General features: G+C 49.3%; 2 protein-coding genes across 2 annotated transcripts in view; one reads left to right on the top strand and one right to left on the bottom strand.

The window, feature by feature from the left end:
- LOC122007376 (poly(A)-specific ribonuclease PARN-like) overlaps nt 1–9,628 on the bottom strand; it is a 10,478-nt gene extending 850 nt beyond the window's left edge. The window contains exon 1 of the mRNA XM_042563246.1: nt 9,583–9,628. Within this exon, the coding sequence (XP_042419180.1) occupies nt 9,583–9,628 (46 nt within the window). The remainder of the gene's footprint in view (nt 1–9,582) is intronic.
- A 6,101-nt stretch (nt 9,629–15,729) lies between these two features.
- On the top strand, nt 15,730–17,164 carry LOC122004854 (L-type lectin-domain containing receptor kinase IX.1-like). The gene has a single exon (XM_042559679.1). It carries the CDS (start codon nt 15,975–15,977, stop codon nt 17,160–17,162), a length of 1,188 nt encoding a protein of 395 aa, XP_042415613.1. The 5' UTR covers nt 15,730–15,974; the 3' UTR covers nt 17,163–17,164.
- The last annotated feature ends 67 nt before the right edge of the window (nt 17,165–17,231 follow it).

The raw sequence follows: 17,231 nt of genomic DNA, 5'->3' as shown, positions 1-17,231 counted from the left end.
CGCGCTTCGTCTCTCTGCTTCTTACGTGCTGCGGCCTCCGGCGATCTAGTTTCTGTTTTTAGGCGGCTGTCATCTCACCGGTGATCCTTTCCGCTCGTTTTCTTCTCAGTGAGTCTTCTTCCTTCGTTTACTAGGTCTTCTTTGCTCAGTTTGCCTCTTTCGTTCCCATTCCTTCGATTTCATACTATCCTTCTGCCTTTCCGAGATGGCAAGCTCCTCCGAACCCGCTACCACCGTTCACGGTCCATGGTATGCGACCATGGAGAGTCGGTTTGATGAAGAGCACGCCCGACGCGTTGTTAGGACCTACGGGCTTCCGGACGACCATGAAATAATTATGGCCGACCCGGCCAATGGGCCCGTGACACCATGCCTGACACTATTTGCTTCTTTTGGGACCAGTTCTGGGCGGCCTTAGGTTTCCTACCCATCCATTTATTTTGGAAGTTTGTAATTATTTCCGCATCCCGCTCGGCCAACTTGTGTCAATTCCTTTAGGCTGTGGCGGGGTAGTGGTCCTTTTAGGCATACGGCATCCCACTCGACCCCAAAATATTCCACTACTTCTTCTACCCCAAACAATCCGGGTTGGGTACTTTTATTTTCCAAAGTAGAATAGGCTTCAGATTTTTTGAGAACATGCCGACCTCCAACAAGCATTGGAAGGAGTTCTTCTTCTATATACGACTTCCCGAGCGGCCAGCATTCCGAACCAAATGGCAGACCGCTGTGCCGACCCAGCCGGAGCTCGGCAAATTCAGAAGCAATCCGGCCTACCTTCATGCGGCAAATTGCTTGTCCGGTCAGCGGTACAAAATCGACCAGTTGCTTCTCAAGGGGGTGTTGTACATTTTTGGATTATCTCCCATTCGGGCAAATCTCCCCTACCGCATGGGTAAGGACTCTTTACTCCCTTCGCCTTTTTTGTCTAACTGATTTTAATTTCTTCCACTGCAGCTGAAGTCATGTGGCGCTCCAAGGCTACCGATCACCTGAAATTGAAGGCCATGGAAATTGAGGCGGCTACCAAAAAAGAACTTGCCGAGCGGGGTCTTATCCCCAGCCGCCCGGCAGCTGCAGGAGAGGGGGGGGAACGCAGTCCGCCCCTGAAACTGAAGTTACCCCATCCGCTTCAACGGAGGTTGAGGTGGATCCTGTTTCCTCGGCTTCAGCCGAGCTGGGAGTCCCCCAGGCCGGGGATCCACCACTGGAAGTTCGGAGGAAACGCCGAAGAGACTCCAGCCTTCCGCCGACCCAAGAGGGCGAACCACAGGCGTCGATCGATATCGCCTCGCCCGATCGAACGGCGTCACAGATCGGGACCCCCGTGGCCTCGCCCACCGCACAACCCTCTAGCTCTCCTCCACGGACTCGTCGTCGCTTACGACGGTTGGGCGAAACCTCAACCATAGGGGAGTCCTCGGGCCAGGCGACTGCGGCCGAGGGAGGGCCGGCCGGCCACCCTACCATCAAGACTACCCTTCGATTCCCTTCGGAGGAATATTTATTGTCTGCCGATCGGCCATCAAGCCCCGTCCATGAAATAACCTTGACGGGTCCACTCGCCAAGCTTTTCCAGGACGCCCAGATTCGGGTGGCCCTCATGACGCCCAAGCAGCTCGGCGATAACCATATGCAGCAAGCCACTCAGGTAGGTTCATTTTTCTTACTGTGCCGTGCCACTGTTCGATTCCTGATTTTGTTATTTCTCTTACAGCATTGGGCGGAGCAAATCGCCACTAGCCATCGGCTAGCCGAGTTGGAGGATCTCATGGAAAAACTCCAGGTCTCGGGGGGTCCATTGGCCGAGCGGGAGAAACAAGCCCGCGAGGCCGAACAGAAGAAGGCAGCTGACCTGGCTACAGAGGTGGCTCGCCTTGAAGGCTTGGTGAAGAAGCGCGACGAAGACGTGAAGCGCGCCAGTAGCCGGAAGAAGCGGGCGATCGCTGATATGGACAAGATGAAAGTCTGATCTAAGGACTGGAGGCCCAGCTGAGCGTCGAGCGGGAGGACCGTTCAGCAGAACGCACCAAGGCTGAGGTGGACTTGAAGGCAGTCCAAGATTCCTTAACCGCTTCCCGGGCGGTACTCAAAAAATATAAGGAGGGAGAGCCGAATCGCCTAGCAGCAGCGCGCCAAGAATACCTCCGCTCGGAGAGGTTCGGCGCAAAATTCGGTGGCAACGTCTCCTTAACTTTCGCCGAGGCGGTCAAGGTCACCATGGCGTACTTGAAGAAGGGGGGCACCTTCCTGCTGACCTGAGCATTCCCCCTTAAGATCTGGCGGCTATGATTGACGATATCCCGGACGCCTTTTTTAATTTTGAGGACCCGGAGTGAGGCGAGTTCTTCCTAGTACTTTTAGTATTTCATCCGCTCGGCGGATGTAAAATTTTTGTACGTGTTGTTCGGCATAATTGTGTTCCTTTGCTTCTATTTGTTTTTGCGTTTCTGACGCCCCGCACAACTTTTTGTACTTGCCGTTCGGCATATCTTTCCTTTAATGCGATTATGTCTTTGCTTGTGTCTTTCTGATTATTATCCATAGTATTCTTCTGTTTGCTTAACGTTTATACTTAAGAGTCAGTCATGCTCTACGCGTTCTCTGTCACGCGGCCGATCAGCTTAACCCATTAAACAGAGTCCGAGTGGGAGGGCCTACTCGCTCTGCACGCATCTTCTAGCCTGTGTGAGTTCAACAAACGCCAAGTATCGAAAGACCCACGCCCGAGCGGGCCTAAATGTTTTAATTTCCGCAGTTTCTTTGGTATTCGTTCGTCCGCCCGGGGTATTTATAGTCGCCGGACCGACTCGATTTTTAACGATGGTACTCGTCGGCGCGGATATTTATAGCCGGTCGGTACGACTCTCGATCTTTAACGACGGAGCTCGTCGGTCTTCTGCTCGGGGATTTATAGACGCCGGCTCGTCTCTCGATATTTAACGTCGGGGCTCGACGGCGCGGATATTTATAGCCGGTCGGTGCGGCTCTCGATCTTTAACGACGGAGCTCGTCGGTCTTCTGCTCAGGGATTTATAGACGCCGGCTCGTCTCTCGATTTTTAACGTCGGAGCTCGTCGGCGCGGATATTTATAGCCGGTCGGCGCGGCTCTCGATCTTTAACGACGGAGCTCGTCGGCGCGGATATTTATAGCCGGTCGGTGCGGCTCTCGATTTTTAACGACGGAGCTCGTCGGTCTTCTGCTCGGGGATTTATAGACGCCGGCTCGTCTCTCGATATTTAATGTCGGAGCTCGACGGCGCGGATATTTATAGCCGGTCGGTGCGGCTCTCGATCTTTAACGACGGAGCTCGTCGGTCTTCCGCTCGGATTTATAGCGTCCGCTCGTCTCGATATTTAACGTCGGGGCTCGGCGGGCTTGTTATAGCGGTCGGTGCGGCTCTCGATCTTTAACGACGGTCCTTCCGCTCGAGGATTTATAGGCCTGCTCGTCTCTATTTAACGTCGGGGCTCGGCGGCGCGGATATTATAGCGGTCGGTGCTCTCGATCTTTAACGACGGGCTCGTCGGTCTTCTGCTCGGATTTATAGGCAGCCGGCTCGTCTCGATATTTAACGTCGGGGCTCGACGTCGCGGATATTTATAGCCGGTCGGTGCGCTCTCGATTTTTAACGCGGAGCTCGTCGGTCTTCCGCTGGAGATTTATAGACACCGATTCGTCTCTCGATATTTAACGTCGGGGCTCGACGGCGCGGATATTTATAGCCGGTCGGTGCGGCTCTCGATCTTTAAAGACGGAGCTCGTCGGTCTTCTGCTCGGGGATTTATAGACGCCGGCTCGTCTCTCGATATTTAACGTCGGAGCTCGACGGCACGGATATTTATAGCCGGTCGGCGCGGCTCTCGATCTTTAGCGACGGAGCTCGTCGGTCTTCTGCTCGGGGATTTATAGACGCCGGCTCGTCTCTCGATATTTAACGTCGGAGCTCGACGGCCTTTAAGGCTAATTTTGCCGCTGCCGATCGGCGGATACGTTGGCCATCCTTCGAATTAATTTTGTTTCCTGCATTACAAAGACATGGGCTACCGACATACAAAAATTATTTACATTCGTGCACCTTTCACCCCGCCCGATAAGGCTGGAGATGATTTGCACTCCACGGTCGATCCAGCTGCCGCCCGACTTCGTCTTCCGGATAATATGCGCCCGGTAGAGCTTTTCAATTACTACGAAGGGGTCCGCCCATGGTGCCTCCAGTTTGCCAACGTCGCCGACCGGCTTGACTTTCTTCCAGACAAGATCGCCAACCTGGAATGACCTCGGGATTACGCGGCGGTTGTAATATTGCTTCATTCGTTGTCGGTACGCCATCAGCCGGACGGACGCCTTGGCTCTTTCTTCATCGACCAGATCCAGCTCCATATTCCTCCGCTCGGCGTTGCCCTCATCAGAGCTCTGGATCCGGCTGGACTCAATGCCTACTTCCACTGGAATAACCGCCTCGCCGCCATACACCAAGTGAAAGGGCGTGACACCTGTCCCCTCCTTTGGAGTCGTTCGGATGGCCCATAAGACGCCCGGTACTTCATCCGGCCAAATTCCTCCCAAATGGTCGAGCCGAGCGCGTAAAATACGAAGAATTTCTCGATTGGCTACTTCGGCTTGACCGTTGCTTTGGGGGTAGGCCACGGACGTGAAGTGTTGCTCAATTCCATAGCTCTTGCACCAATCTTCAAGTAACTTTCCTGTGAATTGCCGGCCGTTATCGGACACCAGTCGACGAGGGATGCCGAACCGGCAAATGATGTGTTGCCATATAAACTTCTTGACCATCTGCTCGGTGATCTTGGCCAACGGCTCGGCTTCCACCCACTTGGAAAAATAATCAACCGCCACAAGCAAAAATTTCCGCTGCCCGATCGCCATCGGGAATGGACCAACAATATCCATTCCCCATTGATCGAACGGACATGAAACTATTGATGCCTTCATTTCCTCTGCCGGTCGGTGGTTGAAATTATGGTACTTCTGGCAGGAAAGGCACGTTGATACAGTCCGAGCGGCGTCTGCTTGTAAAGTCGGCCAAAAGTACCCGGCCAGCAGGATCTTCTTTGCCAGCGATCGTCCGCCCGGATGTCCTCCGCATGATCCTTGATGAACTTCTTGGAGAATGTACGCCGCGTCCTCCGAGTTCACACATTTCAACAGCGGCCGAGAGAAAGCCTTTTTATAAAGCTGATCGCCGATGAGTGTGAACCGACCGGCTCCCCTCCTTAGTAGCTGGGCTTCATACTCATTGGATGGTGAAGTGCCCGAGCGGAGGAACTCTATGATGGGTGTCCTCCAGTCGCTCGAAAATGTGAGGCCTTCCATCCGGTCGACGTGCGCCACCAACAGTACTTTTTCAATTGGCTGCTGAATGGCGACCGGCGTTATCGAGCTCGCGAGTTTGGCTAACTCATCAGCTGCATGGTTTTCTGCTCTGGGTATCTTCTGGATAATTAATAACTTCTTTAAAATCGGCCTTCAGCTTCTCGAAGGCTTCAGCGTAGAGCTTGAGCCGAGCACTATTGATTTCGAAGGTACCAGAGAGCTGCTGAGCGGCCAACTGCGAGTCCGAGTGGAGCGTTACCCGACCGGCTCCCACATGCCGGGCAGCCTGTAAGCCAGCTATGAGGGCCTCATATTCTGCTTCATTGTTGGTAGCTTTGTAATCCAGACGGACGGATAAGTACATCTTCTCTTCTTGCGGAGATAGCAACAATACACCAATACCGCTCCCGATCCGAGTGGACGACCCATCCACATATATTTTTCACATAGCTTCTGGCTCTGGCCTTTGCACCTCAGTCACAAAATCGACCAAGGATTGCGCTTTGATCGCCGAGCGGGGATGGTATTGGATGTCAAATTCACTCAACTCCGTCGTCCATTTAATGAGCCGCCTGGACGCCTCTGGATTCAGCAACACACGTCCGAGCGGACTATTGGTCTTGACGATAATGGTGTGCGCCAGAAAATACGGTCGAAGGCGCCGAGCGGCGAGGATCAGAGCAAAAGTCAACTTCTCGAGCCCGGTATAACGAGATTCAGCATCTTTCAAAATGTGACTCAGGAAATACACCGGCTGCTCTTCGCCGCTCGAACTTACAAGTGCTGAGCCTACAGCATGCTCAGTTGAAGACAGATAAATATAGAGTGACTCTCCTCCGATCGGCTTGGCAAGTACAGGCAGGGAATTAAGATACGTCTTTAATTCTTCAAACGCTCGGTCGCATTCTTCATCCCACTGGAACTTAGTAGCCTTGCGCAGGATCTTGAAGAATGGTAGGCTCCGGTCGGCAGTTTTGGAGATAAATCTGGACAATGCCGTTATCCGACCGGTCAAACGTTGTACTTCCCTTGTATTTCTTGGAGGCGACATGTCTTGTAGAGCTTTCACCTTGCTGGGGTTTGCTTCGATTCCCTGCTCGGTCACTATATATCCCAGAAAACGTCCTCCTTTTGCTCCGAACAGACACTTCTGGGGATTTAGCTTGACTCCATATTTGCGCAGCGTTTGGAAGGTCTCCTCCATGTCTCCGAAGAGATCGGCCGCTCGGACGGATTTGATGAGAATGTCGTCCACATATACTTCCAAATTCCGCCCGATCTGCTCCTTGAACACTTTGTTCATCAAGCGTTGATAGGTGGCCCCAGCATTCTTCAATCCGAACGGCATCACATTATAGCAGTATGTGCCGTCCGCCGTCACGAAGCTAACTTTTTCTTGATCCGACCGGGTGAGCGGCACTTGATGATATCCCTGATAGGCGTCGAGCATGCATATCAACTCGCAGCCGGCCGTGGAGTCCACCAACTGATCAATTCGAGGTAGGGGATAAAAATCTTTCAGGCAAGCTTTGTTGAGATCCCGAAAATCTATGCATACTCTCCACTTGCCGCCCGGTTTGGAGACCAGCACCACATTAGCCAACCAACTGGGGAACTGGACCTCGCGTATATGGCCGACCTCCAAGAGCTTCTCAACTTCCGCCCGAATTATGGCGTTCTGCTCGGCGCTAAAATCTCTTTTTCTTTGCTTCACTGGCCGGGCGTCCGGTCGGATGTGGAGCTCATGCTGCGATATGCTCGGCGAAATTCCGGGCAGCTCATGTGTCGACCAGACGAAGACATCATGATTTCTTCGGAGGCATTGGATCAGCTCCTCTTTCTGTTGCTCCTCCAGATCGGACGCAATAAAAGTCGTGGCCTCCGATCGGGTTGGATGAATCTGTACCTCCTCTTTTTCTTCATAAATTAAAGAAGGTGGCTTTTCAGTAATGGCGTTTACCTCGACCCGGGGCGCCTTCCGAGCGGAATTGGATTCCGCCCGGACCATTTCGACGTAGCAACGCCGAGCTGCTAGCTGATCTCCTCGCACTTCTCCCACTTTGTCCTCCACGGGGAACTTGATCTTCTGATGGAATGTTGAGATGACCGCTCAGAATTCACTAAGCACCGGTCGTCCTAAAATTACGTTGTAGGAGGAGGGCGAGTCCACCACCACGAAATTTACGGTCCGAGTCCTCCTGAGCGGCTCTTCTCCTAGAGAGATAGCCAGTCGGATCTGTCCGACCGGTAGAACTTCGTTGCCCGTAAAACCATAGAGCGGGGTCGTCATGGGCAACAGCTCGACTTGATCAATTTGTAGTTGATCGAAGACTTTCTTGAAGATGATATTGACGGAGCTCCCTGTGTCAATAAAAACGCGGTGGATTGTATAATTTGCTATTACCGCTTTGACGAGGAGACCGTCGTTATGCGGTACTTCGACTCCTTCCAAGTCCCCGGGCCCAAAACTGATTTCGGGTCCGCTCCCCCGCTCTTGGCTGCAGCCCACTGCATGGATTTGGAGCTGCCGGACGCTCGCCTTTCTGGCTCGGTTGGAGTCTCCTCCGGTGGGGCCGCCAGCAATAACATTGATCTCGCCTCGGGAAGTATTGCTTCTATTTTCTTCCTCCCGAACGGACGGTCGGGACCGTTCTCTGGACGCTCGACGATTCTCTCGCCTTGGAGAACGATGCCGGTCAGGAGTCTGTTGCTGTCGTCTATCAGCTTGCGTCCGATTGGCTTCATTAGCTCCTTGTCGCGGGTCAACTGGGGAAGACCGTCGTCCAGCCTTCCGGGGCACAGGATGAGCTACGAAGGGAAGGCTTCGACAATCCCTCGTGTTGTGAGTATCAGTCCTGTGGATGGAGCAGAACATCGTGGTCCATTTCTTCTTTGGCTTGGGCCGAGCGACAGATACCTCTTCTACATGGGATCGGACATGGGAGGCTCGGATTGTTTCGGTCCTCGGTCCTCTGGGCGACTGATGAGCGGCATGCTGTTTCCGCTCGGCAGGCGGAGCCCGCTCGGTTGGAGCTTCTTTTTTCCTAGCCGCTTGCGCCTCTTCCACGTTGATGTATTCGTTCGCCCGGTGTAGCATGTGATCGTAATCTCGAGGCGGCTTTCGGATGAGCGCTCGGAAGAAATCCCCATCCACTAGACCTTGCGTGAAGGCATTCATCATGGTTTCCGAGGTAGCTGTTGGAATATCCATGGCCACTGTGTTGAACCGCTGGATGTAAGCCCGTAGCGATTCACGGGCTTCTTGCTTGATGGCGAACAAACTAACGCTAGTTTTCTGGTAGCGTCGACTGCTGGCGAAGTGGTGGAGGAAGGCCGTGCGGAAATCCTTGAAGCTAGTGATTGATCCGTCCGGCAGTCTCCAAAACCACCGTTGAGCCGACCCGGAGAGGGTGGTGAGGAAGACTCGGCACTTTACTCCATCTGTGTATTGATGGAGAGTGGCTGTATTGTCAAACTTACCCAAATGATCATCCGGGTCGGTTGTCCCATTGTACTCGCCGATCGTCGGAGGCGCATAGTGCTTGGGCAGAGGATCTCGCAGGATAGCCTCTGAAAATTGGCGATTGATCCGCTCGGGCGATGCGTCCGCTCGGGGGGCTTTTCCTTTTCGTTCATCTCGCCTAGGCATTTCATCCGAAGAAGACCCCCTATCTCTCTGAGCTGGTACGGCTTCAGGGGTGCGGAATAGGGCTCGATGAAATGCAACGGTAGCTGGTGGCGCTTCCGCTCGACCACCAGACGCTGATGTTGCTTGCTGCTCCGGCCGCTCGGCTGCGGTCTTTTGTTTTTGCTCCACGAGCTTCGCGGCTCTTATCTCGATCAGAGCGTCGAGTTCCTCGTTCGAAAGCGTCACCATGTGTTGTCGTCCAGCCTCGTCCATTGATTCCGATCGGATGCAGGAGCGTTCCCACAGACGGCGCCAAATTGATCTGTCCGAACCGAGTCGGCGGACCTGGGGCGTGGCGCTCCCTCTGGATCCTCGAGTGCTCCGCGAACCTGCCGAAACCGAGCCGGAGGGTGTCCGGCGGCGACCCTCCGACGCTCAAGTCAGGCGAGGAACAACAAAGAGGTGGCTTCAGAGATCCGGACTAGCGTACCTCCGGTGAAGAAATGGAGGCCTTATATAGACCTCTCGAAGGAGCCTGGGCGCGCCAATCAAAGCAATCACCTGCTTTCGACCATGCCCAGGTATGAGTCTGTCAGAAGGGCATCCATAAGGCCATACCGCTACTGTATTGACCTCTCCGTGATGTGACGGCGAGATCCTCCATCGTGCAGACTTGTGTATGGCATAATCATCAGACACGCCTTTGCTGACGTCCCATATCCCGAGCCGAACGAATAGGCCGCTCGGCTAACCTTTGTATCCTCGCCCTTATCCTGACTAAACGGACCACCCGCTCGGCCATGTCCCGAGCCGAACGGACCACCCGCTCGGCCATGTCCCGAGCCAAACGGACCACCCGCTTGGCCCTTCAGTCCCAGCCGGGTAGACACCCGCTCGGCCATTCGGTTCTCCCGCCTTGGCGTCGGAAACCCAAACCCATGGCTGGGTTATCTCTGGCTCCGCTCGGACCTGCTTAACGCGGCCATTACCCGTTTGGCCAGCCTTCCATCCGTCCTTAGGCTGGGACCCTTCAGGAAGTGGGTCCCCCATTCTTACCGCCGGATCAGATGTATTTAAGTTTATTTTTATATGTTATTATAATTTATATCTTTTTGCTATAATATTTATATATTTTTTAATTATTATTGTTATTTTATGTTAGCAATCTATGAATTTAAATTTTATAAAAAATTAATGGTATATAATGTAAAATACGAAGGAGGGATGAAAATTATATATAATGAAAAATGTGAGACCCATGAAAAAGTTATTGAGAGGTTTTTTTATAGTGGAGAGATGTGTGAAATTTTTTACTTTTAACATGGCGCAGATGTTACGCGAAAGAGCTCTCAGTTGTTAGGACCAAAAGTAGCTAGAGGGGGGGGGGGTGAATAGCTCGTCGCGTGCTCGTTGCTCGGTGTTGCTTGTTTCTTCAAGAATGCGCAGCGGAAAATACATAAACAAACACAAACACGCTAACACTAGGAGTTTACTTGGTATCCACCTCCAACGGAGATGACTAATCCAAGGATCCACACCACGCACGCACCCTCCACTATGAAAACACTCCTTTTCGGTAACTACCGAGGGCGGAGAAGCCCTACAAGACTCTCAGTACAAGAAGAAGAAAGGGTAGTAAAGAATAAGCAAAAACTTACAAGAAATGCAATAAAAACCCTAGCTTCTTCTTCTTCTCGTTGCAACTCGCCTCTTGACTTGGATGAACCTCCAAGAACCTTCAAGAACTGGCGGTGAGGAGCTTTGAGAGTGCTGGGGAGGAGCTGTGTTGAATCTGGAATGAATCGGTGAAGTTCTGCTGAAGAAATCGCACGCCAACAGCTATAAACGACGCCAACGGTCGAATCCCAATCGATTGGATTGCTCCCAATCGATTGGGGAGGCTTTGGATCGATCCACGGATCGATCCAGAGCGCCTCTGTGCTCTGGAACAACTTCTGGATCGATCCACGGATCGATCCAGCGCTTATCGTGCGAAGCAGCAGCGTCCCAATCGATCCACTGATCGATTGGGACCTCTGGATCGATCCACGGATCGATCCAGAGAGGTTCTGTTCGCGGGGACTCACCGGATCGATCGGTGGATCGATCCAGATCTTCTGGATCGATCCACGGATCGATCCAAACCTGCTGGATCGATCCACGGATCAATCCAAACATGCTGGATCAATCCACGGATCAATCCAAACCTTGGTTTTTGCCCAAAACCAAGCCCAAAGCCCCCTAAACCAACATCTAGTCAACCATGACTTGTTGGTACATAAGACCTAGCATCCGGTCACCCTTGGCCAGCTAGGACTCTCTCACCAAGTGTCTGGTCAATCCCTTTGACCCACTTGGACTTTTCTCTTCTTGCCAAGTATCCGGTTACTCCCTAAGACCTACTTGGACTTTTCTTCCTCGTGCCAAGTATCCGGTCAATCCCTTTGACCTACTTAGACTCTCACCAGATGCCTGGTCAACCTTGACCCATCTGGATTTCTCTTGCCTGGCTTCACTCACCAGGACTTTCCCAATTGCCTAGATTCACTCACTAGGTCTTTCACCTGGCTTCACTCACCAGGATTTTTCTCCTGCCTAGCTTCACTCACTAGGACTTCCCAATTGCCTAGCTTCACTCACTAGGTCTTTCACCTGGCTTCACTCACCAGGATTTTCCTCCTGCCTAACATCCCAGTTAGGACTTCCCAGTCAAGTATCCGATCATCCTTGACCTACTTGACTCTTCTTCAATCAACCTTGCATTGTCAAACATCGAAACCCAAACCAAGACTCAAGCTTGGTCAACCAGGTCAACCTTGACCTGAGGGATGTTGCACCAACATCAGTGAGTTCTAACCACTATGGATACCCTAATAGATTGATGTAGTTAGTTCCTATATGAGTTTTGTTCTAATAGGCTGAGGGTTAATTCCCAACGGATGTAAAAACATCTCGTTTGATATCTTATCTCCCACATGTAAAGAGCCACTATGATAAGGCAAAATGCCTTCCATAATTTATCTCATTCCAGGGTGTGTTAGATTTTTCTGGAAAAATCGTTAAGGTAACGACTTCACTTTTTGCCCCAACTAATAAGGAGAAGGGCACAAGATCGATGAGTGAGAGAGAAAAAGAATACAAAAACATCAACAAGAGAGGGAAATGACATAAGATCATCGACGACTATGAAAATGTACATTTTTGAGAGATCAATATAGAGAAAAAAGAGTCGACTAAGTTAAAAAAAGATATACAATTTTTTTTAAAAATCAACAAATAAAATTGAAATAATCTAAAATAAAAAAAATATTTTTAAAAATGATCTAAATTTAAAGTGAATATTTTTTAAAATAAATATAAATAATAAAAAAATTAGGGCCCCAGTCAAATTGAGTCCCTAGGCATAGGAGTCGACAATGTGACATGATTTTGTCCGTGAATGTAGACATCTTTTTATAATACACTTTCATTTTTCTCGCTCTTCTTACCTAAAAGATGTATTAGTTATAGATGAGACGTGTATTATACCGTGATAAGGGGTGTCCCAGGGACGGATCCAGGAATTAGAGTTAGGGTAGGCTATTCAAGAAGTAAAAGATAATTTCACTCATCCCAAATGACCTAGTATTACTGGACCCACAACAAGATTCATATGTAAATGACTGATTTTAGTGTACATGCAGGTAAATCAGGTATGCAACAGACCCCTAGGAGGGAGGGTATTTTGTGTCTGTCAGCTAGGCAATTTAAACGTATGCCCAAGGAAGTAACTCTACCTCCTGAAAACCCTATTACGCTCAACTAGAGGCAGGAGGGGCTTTCCAAGAATTAGAGTTAGGAATTGACTTAATATAATAAATTATATATTATTATATAAAAAATATAATCTCAGAGTAATTTTAAAATAATAATTAATCATGACTCAACTAGAAAATAACATAAGTATGATGTTAAACAAGAAGTGAAATATACGAAAGTTTCTAAAGTTAAAGTACAAATAAGAAAATCTTGACTCTAAACTAAGATCACAATTCACAATGTTCACAATTTTAAGCCTAGACTGTGAACAATAATTTCTATTTGAGAAAATTTTAAGTAATTTTAATTTAGTTTCAACACTGGTAGCATTTCCTTTCAACCGTACAGTAAAAAAAATATAAGTAGAGGTCGCATAAGTCACGATTGTGGTTGGTCTCAAGAGCAGAGTCCGTAGTCACAAACGGCAGTGGCCACGTCGACGATCGTGGTAGTGGCCACCCAAGTTGATTGTGTAGGTGGACGTAATAGTGTCGCAGGAGACAATCTCAGCAGGTTGCGTACCGACGTTAGGGTTGTAAACAAGCCGAGCCGAGCCGAGCTTTGGGGTGTTCGAACTTGTTTGATAAGATAACCGAGCCGAGCCGAGCTTAAAATGAACCAAGCTTTTGAAATGAGTGTTCAAGCTTGGCTTGGTTTATTTTTTATGAGCTTGAGCTTGTTTGAAGTTTGGCTTGAGCTTGGTTCGTTTAGATGTTATCAAGCTCTCAATTCAAGCTTGGCTTGAGCTTGGTTCGAGCTTGGTTCGTTTAGATATTATCAAGCTCTCAATTCAAGTTTATTTGATTGTTTGAAACTTTTAATTGTTTGATTGGTTATTAAGATTGATAATTTAAATTTATTTATTTATTTTATTATTTATTTAGCATATTGAAAAGAGTTTTGTTAATAAATATGGTTCGTGAACATTGTTCCTGAACGTTGTTCACGAACGTTAACGAGCTGAACACATATGTGTTCAAGCTTGTTTGTTTAATTAATCTTATGTATAGTGAACGAACATAAACAAGCTCTTACCAAGCCGAACACCAAATTTGTTCACGAACGCTTGGTTCATTTACTGCCCTACGTACCGTATAATAGAGAAGAAAAGTGAATATATTAATAAATTAGAGATACAATTTACTCTTTAATACACTTTTTCCATATGAAAAGTTTATTTTTGGATGCTCTTATTAAAATAGTTTGCATTCATTAGGGCTGAGTTATAACCCACTACAACCCTCATGAAGATCCGTCTATGGGGTGTCCCATCATATTCGTGATGTATTTATGGATATCATTGGCTTAAGATACTGGGATGATATCTCATGTGCTCTGACAACTCATGTGTGATATCAATATAAACTCTGTTTTGACCCCGCGGGTCATCCGAGTTGGTATGTGACGAATGTTGCCACAATGAGGTCGTAGGGTAGATCCTCGGGGCAGCTGAGGAATAAATCCCCTATCCCTGTATTTAGAGCCGTCAATTTGGGTTGGATCCGTCGGGTTGGCCCGCCCCGCCAAACAATTTAAGTGGATTGGGTGGAAATTTTATCAACCCAAGTCCGCCTAGGGCCAACCTGCCTAGGCCCGCTCGGGCTTGGGTTGGTCCGTGGGTTGAAAAATACATGTAAGTTAAGTTTTAGGTCAATTTATTATCTTTCTTTATTATAATTTTAAAATAAAAATAATACTTTTCATCCAACATAAGTACTCATTTGTGTTCATTTATATTTAAAATACATGTTTATGTATATATTTAATTATAGAAAAATTTTTCAAAATAAAATGTTGAAGATATGAAATATTTTTTAATTTTTTTTAAAAAATTTTGATAGACCAGCAGGTTTGCCCGTCAAACTCGCAACTCGTCTTAAAATGGGTTGGGTTGGAAATTTCTCAACCCGCCAAGTTGACGGGTTGGCCCACCCCGCCCCGCCAAATGGTTAGCCCGCCACAAGCCGACCCGCCCTGCCACGGATTGGCCCGCCTGACAACTCTATCCGTATTACACCCTGTCCGTCACATGGTCGCTCGGATGCTGCGATTTACCTCGCTCGTGATGATCTTAGGTCGGGTACGATAAAGACGCTGGAGGTGAACGTTTCACCTTTTGCCACAATATAGACTTTTTTTTTTTTTTGTTTTTGGTTTGGATGACCCATGAAACTCTTGGGGTTTTGTTAAGTAAAAGGGCATCGGATTTTCAGGATAACGTTTTCCCAGGTATTTGTAGTCATCATACGGATTATGCTCTCGATCGATTTTAGTCAACACAAGGGATGTGCTCCTGGAAGGCCTCGTTGTTAAGAATGTCTCCTATAGATGCTCTCGGGCGATTTCAATCAGCAAGGGTTGTGCCCTTGGTCAGCCTTATTACCTAGAATACCCCTTATAGAATGAGGAGGTATGTTCGGTCAGATCGATTTATATCCGGTTGGATTGGTAATTCAGGGAGTGTAATCTTCGAAGGGTAAAGTACACTCGATCATTGATGCGCATCCGGTCAGCAAGGGTTGTGCCCTTGGTCAGCCTTATTACCTAGAATACCCCTTATAGAATGAGGAGGTATGTTCGGTCAGATCGATTTATATCCGGTTGGATTGGTAATTCAGGGAGTGTAATCTTCGAAGGGTAAAGTACACTCGATCATTGATGCACATCCGGTCAGGGAGTGTAGTCTTCAAAGAGTGAAGTACAATCAGTGACTAATCCGCAATCCAAAGGGCTAACTAAACAGTTCTCTAGGAATCGGGTGAATGTGCACTTCGACCAATCGGCAATCAGATGAGTGTTCCTGACCGATTTCTTTCCTTTAACCTTGACCTTCACCTAAGCATACCGCCCTTTAACCTTGACCTTCACCTAAGCATACTGCTTAACCGCAAGGGACCTTAACCGCAAGGGACCACTGGGAGGCTTCCCATACACGCCACACCAGGATCCTCACATCTCCACATTACAGACTTGAAAAAAGAAGAGACGCTGACTAATATTTATTGCCTATTCTCTGGGTATACATAACAGATGCTTGTTTTACCCCGTTTTGTTTAGGCTAATGACGGAAGACTAAGATAATATATCCAAATAATAGAGCTTGTTTTCAAGTTGTCCACGATTATAGGAAAACTCTGCGAGATAGTTTCTCGCTGACCATTCAGAAAAAGAAACTAGAACATTACTACAGCCTCTTCCTCATCATCCTGGACATGCCCGTCTTAGGATTGATTGCCAGAGTAATAAGATTGATCATCTTTATCTTAACCAGACCAATATGCTGTCTGATACGTCGGTTACTGGGATCCTTCACCCAAAGCTCAATCTGGAAACGTTGGATTAATGGCGAAAAGGATACAAGCGATTCGCTGGATCAGGATGTCGAATTAGCCCTATCAGCCGGCGTCCCAGGCCGACTCTGCTACAAGGATCTCGTTTCTGCGACGAGCAATTTCTCAGACAAGCAAAAGCTCGGCCAAGGTGGATTTGGTTGCGTCTATAGAGGATTACTGAGTAGCAGCAAGCAACAAGTGGCGGTGAAGAAGATCTCAAGCAACTCCAAACAAGGAATCAAAGAGTACCTGTCGGAGATCAAGATCATCAGCCGGCTTCGGCATCGGAATCTGGTGCAGCTCGTGGGTTGGTGCCACGAGCGCTCCGAGTTCATCCTCGTCTACGAGTTCCTCCCCAATCGAAGCCTCGACTGGCACCTTTTCCCTATGAAGAAGAATAGTTGCTCGCTCACATGGGAGGTCAGGTACAGCATCGCCCTCGGCCTCGCCTCGGCGCTGCTCTACCTTCACGAAGAAGCGGATCAGTGCGTGGTGCACAGGGACGTCAAATCCAGCAACGTGATGCTGGATTCCGATTTCAACGCGAAGCTGGGCGACTTCGGGCTGGCCAGGCTGGTGGACCGTGAGGTCGGCCTGAAGAGCACGGCCGTGGCAGGGACGTTCGGCTACCTGGCGCCGGAGTGCTTCGCGACCGGCAAAGCCAGCAAGGAATCGGACGTGTTCAGCTTCGGCGTGGTGGCGCTGGAGATCGCGGCGGGGAGAAGGGCGGTGGAGCCGAGCAAGGACGATGAGGAGGTGAGGCTGGTGGATTGGGTTTGGAGGATGCACGGCGAGGGGACGCTGCTGGAGGCGGTGGATCGGAGTCTCGGCGAGGCGTTTGGTGGGAAGCAGGCGGAGTGCTTGATGCTGGTGGGATTGTGGTGCGTGCACCCGGACAGAGAGCAGAGGCCGTCGATGAGGCAAGTGGTGCTGGCCCTCAACTTTGAGGGCCCAGTTGCAGAAATCCCTAGGGAAATCCCTGTGCCAGTGTTTGTTCGACCTCCGACTCAGGACCCGAACTTTTCTATTCCAACCATTACAGATGCAAATCTCATAACCGGCCGATGATCACGCCACTCTTTAATTATCTACTGCAACATTTGTTTGCTTTAATAATTTAGGGTTTTCATACTTTCA

Source organism: Zingiber officinale, chromosome 7B (genome assembly GCF_018446385.1).
Source record: "Zingiber officinale cultivar Zhangliang chromosome 7B, Zo_v1.1, whole genome shotgun sequence".
In the NCBI taxonomy this organism is placed as follows: Eukaryota; Viridiplantae; Streptophyta; class Magnoliopsida; order Zingiberales; family Zingiberaceae; genus Zingiber; species Zingiber officinale.
This window is presented reverse-complemented; position numbering and strand designations above follow the sequence as displayed.

Bases quoted from the DNA above. Each gene is read 5' to 3' on its own strand.
- LOC122004854 (XM_042559679.1), top strand. From the start codon at position 15,975: ATGCCCGTCTTAGGATTGATTGCCAGAGTAATAAGATTGATCATCTTT.